The 9,605-nt window shown below is 66.5% G+C and overlaps 1 protein-coding gene across 1 annotated transcript; it reads left to right on the forward strand.

Annotated features, from left to right (window-relative positions):
* Positions 1 to 6,926: 6,926 nt before the first annotated feature.
* Positions 6,927 to 9,289, forward strand: FZD2 (frizzled class receptor 2). The gene has a single exon (XM_027711960.2). It carries the CDS (start codon positions 7,569 to 7,571, stop codon positions 9,240 to 9,242), a length of 1,674 nt encoding a protein of 557 aa, XP_027567761.1. The 5' UTR covers positions 6,927 to 7,568; the 3' UTR covers positions 9,243 to 9,289.
* Positions 9,290 to 9,605: the final 316 nt, after the last annotated feature.

Here is a 9,605-nt window from a genome sequence, read left to right on the forward strand (position 1 = left end):
CCGGGGTGGGGGGCACCCAGCCCTGCCTGCCTCAGCCTTGGGTGAGGGGGGCCTGGTACCTCAGGGCTGCTGAGCTGGAGAGGAGGGGTGACCCTGGGGCTGGGTGCCCTCAATGCTGCCCAAGGCCTCTCAGCCCTGTCTCAGTTTCCCTGGGTGCCACAAGGGGTGAGCAGGGAGCTCGGGGATCAGTTCTGAGGCTTCTCTGCCTGAGGGGCACAGTGTCCCCAGGCTGGGGGACCCCAGACCCCCAGTGCATGTGTGGGCAAGGGGGTCCTTGTCCTCACAAGTTCCCCCAGCCAGGAAATCAACCCCAGACCCCCAGGCAATCTTCTGGGGAGGAGGCAGGACTCTGCCACCCGACACAGCCCTGGCAGGGCTCAGGAATGGAGCTGGGAGCCTGGTGACAGGGACAAGTGGGATCAAAGGATTCCCTGAGCCACCCTGAATGTCCCTGTGAGGGGACACCCCTGAGCAGGCAGGAGCCCTCTGGCTGCCTCCCTGGGACATCCCCTGACACCCTCAGCCCACACCTCTCTCTGTGGGCCAGGGAGGCCCCTTCTCATGTAAAGCAGCTTTCTGGGGGTCTGTGCCCCCCTGCCCCACTGCTGGAGGAGCAGGAGGGAGGCTGGGAATGAATGTCCCCCCCACCCTTGGCATCTCCCCATGCCAATGGCCTGTGGCTGCTGGGGACGTGTCCACTAGGACCTGGGGCTGCTGGGGGACACACCTGTCCCCCTCTGCCCCCCAGTACCCACTGACCCGGAGGGGCTGGGCACAGCTCAGTGTCCCACTGGGCACAGGGACAGCTCAGTGTCCTTTTTGGGCACAACTTTGTGCCACTGTCAGGCACAGGGACAGCTCAGTGTCCTCACTGGGCGTGGGGACATGAAGCACAGCCCTGTGCCCCCCCAGGCACAGGGGTGGCTCTGTCCCCAGTGGGCTGGGGGCAGTTGGAATGGCTGTGTGACACCGTGGAGGGGCCTCCAGGCCATGCTGAGCCCCCCCACCCTACAGGAGGGTTTGGGTGGTGCTGTGGGACAGGCAGGACACCCAGGGGATCCTGAGAGCCACCCTGGGCCCGTGGCATGGGCTCTCTGGTGTCCCCACACCCAGCCCTGACAGGGGCAGGTATAAATAGCAGCTCTGTCACCTCCTGTCACATGCCCGGTGCTGGCAGGGTCCCCGCCAGGGGCACAGCTGTTCCTGGGGTGGGAGGGATGGCCAGGGGGGCACCCAGTCCCTGCTCCACTGCCACCACAGGGGCCACCCCCCACACCAGGAACAGCCCCTGGGGCCTGGGCTGCCCCTGCGAGGCAGCACCGTCATCACCTTGGGAACACAGACCCCAGCCCAGCACGGGGGCAGGGCCGAGATGGCCAGACCACCCCCCACCCCCCAGTATAGGGTTCCCCACACCCCATATGATCCACTGCCAGCTCTGGGCACAAACGGGGCGTTTCCAGCCCTAAATCAGAGTAAAAAGGGAAACCTGTGTCCCACCACCACCCCCACACGCCCGTCACCCTCTGCACGGGCAGAAACGGTCCCTGGGTGGCTCTAAAAATACCCGAGCCCTGACAGCCCTGACAGCGACAGCTGCGCCCGCGCCGGGGGCACCCGCAGGGGGCTGGGGCTGCCGACCCCGGGGGACCCCGTCGGGAACAGGGCATCCAGCTCTGCTGCCACAGGGCATCCAGCTCTGCTGCCCCCTGGGCATCCAGCTCTGCTGCCCCCAGGGCATCCAGCTCTGCTGCCCCCAGCATAGGAAGGACGGGAATGGTTGGAGCCAGCCCAGAGGAGGCCATGAAGTGGATAAGGGGACTGGAGCACCTCCCCTCTGGAGGCAGGCTGGGAGAGCTGGGGCTGTTCAGCCCCGAGATGAGAAGGTTGTGTGGAGACCCCGCAGCACCTTCCAGGATCTGAAGGGGCCAGAGGGGGACTCTTCATCAGGAACTGGAGTGGCAGGACAAGGGGGAACGGGTTTAAACTGAAAGAGGGGAAATTTAGGTTGGATATACAGAAGAAACCCTCCCCTGTGAGGGTGGGGAGGCCCTGGCACCGGTTGCCCAGAGAAGCTGTGGCTGCCCCATCCCTGGAAGGGTTCAAACAATATCCCGGCGGTGGCTGTGCCGTCCCCGGCCTCCCCGAAGCCCCTAATCCATCTCTCGCAGCAGGAGATGCCTAAGCTGCCTTTTCAAGCCGGCCCCTCCTCGCGCGGGCTCGCGCGCTCTCAATGCCAGCGCTGGCGGGGGATGTGTCGGACAAGCCGAGGGGATCCCTCCCCTGCCAGCAAGGTCAAGGTGTGCTTAAGCCGGTTTCCCCCGCGCCCACCTCGGTGGGCTCTGTGCCCCGCCGGCACCGGGAGCGGGTCTGGGGGGACCACGTGGCACCGGGGACGTGCCACCCCGGGGGATCCGGTCAGTCGGACACGTTTGTGGTGGGGGCTCGTCCCCCCAGCTCCTCACAGCTGCTTTTAGGGTTGCCCACCAGCCCCCCCGGGACACTCTGGGTACCAGGGCTTGGCTAACGCTGTGTCCACTCCCTGCCAGGCTGCCCCGGGGCTCAGGCACCCCATGGCCCACGCCGGGGGTGCCCCAGGGCTCAACTCGCCCCACAGCCTGCCCCAGGGGTACCTGAGGGCTTGGCTTGGTACCCTGGGGCTGGGGACACCCCACACTCCACCCCACAGGTACCCCAGGGCTCAGTTCACCCCACTGCTACCCCAGAGCTTGGTGGTAGCAGTGGGTACCCCATGGTACCCCAGGGATCAGCTCTGCCCCCAACTCACCCCACAGCCCACCCCATGGGTACTCCAGGACTCAGCTGGCAGCCCCATCCCACCTGACTGGTGCTGATCGCAGACCCCTCCCACCCCGTGGAGCTATTGCAGACCATTAGACCAGTTTAGACCAGTACAAACCAGGCCTGAGCACTGGTTCCTGCCCTCCCTAACCCACAGCACAGCGTGTGTGCAGCTCAGCTGGGCACAGGGGTGCAGACACACACACACACCTCCAGGTGCCAGCAGAGCTGTCACACACACAGAGTCCCCAACACCGTGACCCCTCCAGCACCCCCGATCCCCCAGCCCTGCTGCCACGTCCCCACACATCACCCCTCTGTGGGTGCTGTGTGTTCACGTGTGTGTGCATGTGTGTGCACACGTGTGCCTGCTCACGCCCTGGGGTGCAGGGGGACCTGTGCCAGGGACCCTGTGTCCCCTCCCTGTTCCCTTGGTGACAGACCACCGTCCCCGCTGGCACCTCGAGCCCGCAGCCAGCCAGGGCCTTTGTGCCTGGTTTTAATTAGAGGCTCTTAAGTGTGAAACAAAGCCGAGGGCAGGGCCGGGGGCCCTTCCCCTCCTCTGTGCTCCTGGGGGACCCCTGGGGTCCCCAGCCCGCCTGGCACCGCCTGGCACAGCTCCTCCCTGCTTTGCCCTCCTCCGCGCCACCCCAAGGGACACGTGGTGCAAGGTGGTGCTGCCAGTGCCCCCCCAAAATATTGCCCTCAGGATCGGTGCTGGCCACCAGCCCACGCGTGGGGCCGTGCACAGGGCCAGTGCCAGCCATGGTGCCACCCCCAGGGTTCCCCCGGGTGCCTGTTCCTGGGGAGGAGGCTCAGACAGGGCTGGGCTGTGGCTGGGCTGAGGGCGCTTTCAGGGGGTCCAAGGGCAGGACCTGGGAATTCACAACTGTGTCCCCCCTCCCTGGCCCTGTTGGGTGCAGGGAGGACCCCCTAAGTGCCCTTGTGATGGGGAGCTGGGGGGGGGAGCTGGGTTTGGCCCCATACTCCCAGTACAGCCCAGTCTGGCCTGCTGGCAGCACCCACCCCCTCCTGCTGGGTGCCAGGGTGGGTCCTTGTCCTCACAGGTTCCCCCCAGCCAGGACATCAACCCCAGACCCCCAGGCAATCTTCTGGGGAGGAGGCAGGACTCTGTCACCCGACACAGCCCTGGCAGGGCTCAGCAACAAGTCTGGGAGCCTGGTGACAGGGACAAGTGGGACTCGAAAGATTCCCTGAGCCACCCTGAATGTCCCTGTGGGGGGACACCCCTGAGCAGGCAGGAACCCTCTGGCTGCCTCCCTGGGATGTCCCCTGACACCCTCAGCCCACCCAGGGGGTCCTTCCAGGGCTGGCTGGAGGGTCTGCTCCGGGTTTCCCCCTCCTCAGGAGAGCTCAGCACCCGCTCTGGGTGGGACCATTTGTGGGTTCTGGGGCCCCCTCTCCTGAGCCACCAGCACCCACTGGGACAGGGAGCATGGGGACAGCCCCTACCACCCCCCTGGGGAAGGGACACAAGAGGCATTGGGGACGTGGTGGGGGCAGGGGACACGGGGGGGTGGGAGGGGACATGAGAAGGGCCCTTTCCCTGTGAAAAGAAGCCAAAATCCAGAGCTTTTAGGAAGCGAAATCAACGTGGCTGCTCAGACACCCCTGTTCCCCTCTGTCCCCATCCCTGGCGGGCCTGGGGACACGGTGGGGTCACCCAAGCTGGACTCTGCACCCACGGGGCCGAGGGGAGCTGTGGCTGGAGCAGCCGGGGGAGCAGCAAAAGAGCGGGATTGGGAGCGGGATGGGGCCAGGAGGCAGTGCTGGCCGGGCTCCGGGCTCAGCCCCCGCCGCCGGCACCGTGCCAGGCCCTTCCCTGCAGCCCCCCCCGCCCGGGACCCCCGGGCACTCACCCAGCACCCTCCCGGGAACCCCAAAGGCAGCACCCCGGAGTCACCCCCGGCCCTGGCTCCCACCCCAAACCCACCCACCCCACCCCATCCCGGCCTCGCCGGGGCCACGCGGACCCTCCGCCAGCCCCGACCCCTCCCCGGGCGCGGGGAGCCCCCCGTGTCCCGCCCCCGCCGCGGTGACACCCGGCACGTCCCGACGGGGAGGGGGGCCGGGAGCATCGTGTGTTCCGTCCGTTCCCCTGCGCCCCCCCCGGCTTTGATTTTGGAGCCCCCCCTGCCCTTCCCCCTCGGCCAGGAGCCGCAATGGTTTCAATTACGCTCTGAAAGGCGGTGGGGCCCCCTCTTTTCACGGCAGCCCGGGTCTCCTGCTCACAACAAAAGCTTAAGTTACAGGAAAGGGAGAGAAAGGGAGGGAGGACGCGGAGGGAGGGAGGGAGGGAAGGGGGCAGCCAGAAGCCCCCCCAGAACGGAGCGGGACGGGGGCGGGGGGCTGTCCACCACAACCCCCCCGACTGCCCCTGCCTTGGGAAGGGCAGCCCCCAATCCTGCTGCCGAAATTTGGGGTGATTGCCCGCAGTTTCTTTCCCTGATGAGGGTCTCCGTTGTGTTCCAGTCTCTCCCAGTGTGTCTCAGTCCCCTCAGTGTGTCCCAGTGCCCCCCAGCGTGTGCTTGACCCCCTGATGTGTCCTGGTCCCTCTCAGTGAGTCTTGGATCACCCCAGCATGTCTTGGATCCCCCAGTGTGTTCCAGATCCCCCCAGCCTGCCCTGGATCCTCCCAGTGTGTCCTGGTTCCCCCTGGTGTATTCCTGTCCCCCTCTGGCATGTCCCAGGACCCCCAAGTGTGTCCCAGTTCCACCCACTGTGTCCCAGTGCCCCCGAGTGTGTCCCAGCCCCTCCCAGTGCATCTCAGCCCCATGGCTCTCTCCCCCTGCCCTGTTTCTGGGGACAGAGGTTCCCTTCAGCATGGCCCTGGTTGGGGTGGGAGCTGTGGGGCCGGTGGTGGGGGGCAGGCTGGGGGATGTCCCCCATCCCCATGGCTGATTTGGGGACACCCCTGACTGTGCAGTGGCCCTGTGGGGGTGCAGCACCCCAGAGTGGCCGTGGGCACCCCACGGGGAGGTGGCACCAACCTGGGTGACACCAGGGGACAGGGAGTGTTGGGGCCAAGGTACCCCTGCTTTTGGGGGGGCTTCAGGGGGACAAGGGGGCTAATCCTGCCCCACTGCACCCTAAAGTGAGACCAGGGGACAGTGGGGGACCCCCCAGAACACGTCAGGGTGATGTGGGTCTTGGGCTGGGGGGGAGCAGCCACGTGGGTGGGGGGAGACATGGAGCGGGGAGTCAGGGGACATGGGAAGTGCAGAGGACACCAGAGGGGCACAGGGGACACAGAGGGGTGCAGAGAACCCTGGGGGGGGGTGGCAGGGTACACAGGGGGGACGCAGGGGACAATGGGGGGTTGCAGAGGACATGGGGCACGTCCAGGGACACGGCAGGGAGAAGGGGAGACAGGAGAGGCACAGGGGACACGGGGGGGGACAGAGGACACGGTGGGAAACAGGGAACATGCAGGGTGTAGAAGACACGGGGGGCGGGGGGCACTGGAGGGGGCACAGGGGACACGGGGAGTGTCAGGGGACACGCAGGGGGGGTGTAAGGGACACGGAGGGGCAGAGGCCACACTGGGGCTGGGGACAGGGCGGCAGGGGACAGGAGAGGCACAGGGGACAAGGGGAGTGCAGAAGACACGGTGGGGTGCAGAAGACTCGGGGGGCAGGGAATACGAAAGGGACACGGGTGGGGGGACACAGGGGCCACGGGGGGAAGGGTGTCAGAAGACACGGGGGGGTGTCACGGAAGGCGGAGGGCAGGGGACACGAGAGGCACAGGGCACACGGGCGGCGTCAGGGGACACGGGAGCACCCTCTCATCGCGGCCCCGGCCCGACCCCACCCCGGCGCGGGGGGGGAACTTTTCCCGACTCGGAAAAACTTTTCGGGCCGGGGGGGCCCCGGTGACCCCCGGGACGGGAGGGGGGCGTGGCCAGGGGCGGCGGGGGGCGTGGCCACCGCCAGGTTTGAATGTGACTGGCTTAGGTAGCGGGGCGGGGCCGGGAGGGGGCGGGGCTCGGGGGGTTGGCCCCGCCCCGCGGGGACGCGGCGCTGCCCCTCACAAAGGCGGCGGGAGCGTCCGGTGCGGCCGCTCCGCTCCCCGCGCCCCGGGCACCCCCCCGGGACCCCCCCGGGACCGCCCAGCAACCCCCCGGGACCGCCTGGCAACCCCCCGCCATCCCCTCTCCCCGACCCGCCGCTCGCCCGCGGCTCCGGGAGCGCCAAGTCCGGGCAGCGGGAGCAGCGCCGCGGAGCACCGGGAGTGACTGGGACGAACAGCGGGAGTGTCTGGGACGAGCACCGGGAGCGCCAAGTCCGAGCAGACGCAGCGGTAGATCGGAACACCGCGAGCCGTCCCGCCGGGAACCCGGGGCAGGCGGGCAGCGGGAACCGGGAGCCGTCCGGGCAGCACCGGGCACGGCGGGTCCCGTCACCGGGAGTCAATCCCGGCGGGAGCTGAGAGCATCCAGTCACCGGGAGCCGTCCAGCCAGCGGCGGGCACGGCAGAGCTGAGCACCGGGAGCCGTCCGGACGCGGCGGATTCGGACACCGGGAGTCATCCAGGCGGCACCGGGCACGGCAGATCTGATCACCGGGAGCCATCCAGGAAGCACCGGGGTCACCGGGGGCCGTCCAGGCACACCAGGCACGGCAGAGCTGATCACCGGGAGCCATCCAGGCAGCCCCGGGCACGGCACACCCGGACGGGAGGACGGTCCGTCCGGCTGGGCACCGGGCACAGTAATTCGGGGCGCAGGGACTCGGGGCACCACCATGGCCCCCCCCGGCGTGCTGCCCGCCCTGGCCTGGCTGCTGGCGGGGCTGAGCGTGCCGGCGCCGAGCCGGGCCCAGCTGCACGGCGAGAAGGGCATCTCCATCCCCGACCACGGCTTCTGCCAGCCCATCTCCATCCCGCTCTGCACCGACATCGCCTACAACCAGACCATCATGCCCAACCTGCTGGGCCACACCAACCAGGAGGACGCGGGGCTGGAGGTCCACCAGTTCTACCCTCTGGTGAAGGTGCAGTGCTCCCTGGAGCTGAAGTTCTTCCTGTGCTCCATGTACGCCCCGGTGTGCACGGTGCTGGAGCAGGCCATCCCGCCGTGCCGCTCCATCTGCGAGCGGGCGCGCCAGGGCTGCGAGGCCCTCATGAACAAGTTCGGCTTCCAGTGGCCGGAGCGGCTGCGCTGCGAGAACTTCCCCCGGCACGGCGCCGAGCAGATCTGCGTGGGGCAGAACCACTCGGAGGACGGCGGCTCGCCGGCGCTGCTCACCAGTGCCACGCCGCTGGCCGGCCAGGGCACCCCCGGCGCCCCCCGCTACGCCACCCTCGACCACCCCTTCCACTGCCCGCGGGCGCTGAAGGTGCCCAGCTACCTCAACTACAAGTTCCTGGGGGAGAAGGACTGCGCGGCGCCCTGCGAGCCCGCCCGGCCCGACGGCCACATGTTCTTCAACGAGGACGAGATCCGCTTCGCCCGCATCTGGATCCTCATCTGGTCCGTCCTGTGCTGCGCCTCCACCTTCTTCACCGTCACCACCTACCTGGTGGACATGCAGCGCTTCCGCTACCCCGAGCGGCCCATCATCTTCCTCTCGGGGTGCTACACCATGGTGTCGGTGGCCTACATCGCCGGCTTCGTGCTGGAGGAGAGGGTGGTCTGCAACGAGCGCTTCCAGGAGGACGGGTACCGCACGGTGGTGCAGGGCACCAAGAAGGAGGGCTGCACCATCCTCTTCATGATGCTCTACTTCTTCAGCATGGCCAGCTCGATCTGGTGGGTCATCCTCTCCCTGACCTGGTTCCTGGCTGCCGGCATGAAGTGGGGCCACGAGGCCATCGAGGCCAACTCCCAGTACTTCCACTTGGCCGCCTGGGCCGTGCCGGCCGTCAAGACCATCACCATCCTGGCCATGGGGCAGATCGACGGGGACCTGCTGAGCGGCGTCTGCTTCGTGGGCCTCAACAACATCGACCCTCTGCGGGGCTTCGTGCTGGCCCCGCTCTTCGTCTACCTCTTCATCGGCACCTCCTTCCTCCTGGCCGGCTTCGTGTCCCTCTTCCGCATCCGCACCATCATGAAACACGGCGGGACCAAGACGGAGAAGCTGGAGCGGCTCATGGTTCGCATCGGGGTCTTCAGCGTCCTCTACACCGTCCCGGCCACCATCGTCATCGCCTGCTACTTCTACGAGCAGGCGTTCCGGGAGCACTGGGAGCGCAGCTGGATCAGCCAGAACTGCAAGAGCTTGGCCATCCCCTGCCCGCTGCACTTCACCCCCCGCATGACCCCCGACTTCACCGTCTACATGATCAAGTATCTCATGACTCTGATCGTGGGCATCACCTCCGGGTTCTGGATATGGTCAGGGAAAACCCTGCACTCCTGGAGGAAGTTCTACACCCGGCTCACCAACAGCAAGCAGGGCGAGACCACGGTGTGACCCCCCCGGCCCCGCCGCCATTCGGCCTGAAATTTGGGGGTTTTTTGGAGGGGGGGATTATTATATATTTTTTATTTTTAGATTTATTAACGTCTAAGGGGTGTCTCTCTTTCTCTTTGATTTTTTTTTTTTTTTGTAATTAAACCTGTAAATAGCATTTGTAAATTTAATTATATATATTTCTATTTAAAATTTGGAAATGGAGGGGAGGAAAGAGGAGAAAAGGGAGGGGGAATAGGAGAAAAAGGGGTGGGGGAAAGCAGGAAAGGGAGGAAAAGGAAGGGGTGAAAAAAGGGGTAAATGAGGAGGACAGGAAGAAAAAAAGGGGAAGAAAGAGGAGAAAAAAAGGAGAATAAAAAAGTA

The sequence above is a fragment of the Pipra filicauda genome, unplaced genomic scaffold (genome assembly GCF_003945595.2).
Source record: "Pipra filicauda isolate LSUMZ 115617 unplaced genomic scaffold, ASM394559v2 scaffold336_size1087642_pilon, whole genome shotgun sequence".
Classification (NCBI taxonomy): domain Eukaryota; kingdom Metazoa; phylum Chordata; class Aves; order Passeriformes; family Pipridae; genus Pipra; species Pipra filicauda.

What these genes read in the sequence shown, in the direction of transcription:
- FZD2 (XM_027711960.2), top strand. Translation starts at nt 7,569, where the DNA reads ATGGCCCCCCCCGGCGTGCTGCCCGCCCTGGCCTGGCTGCTGGCGGGG.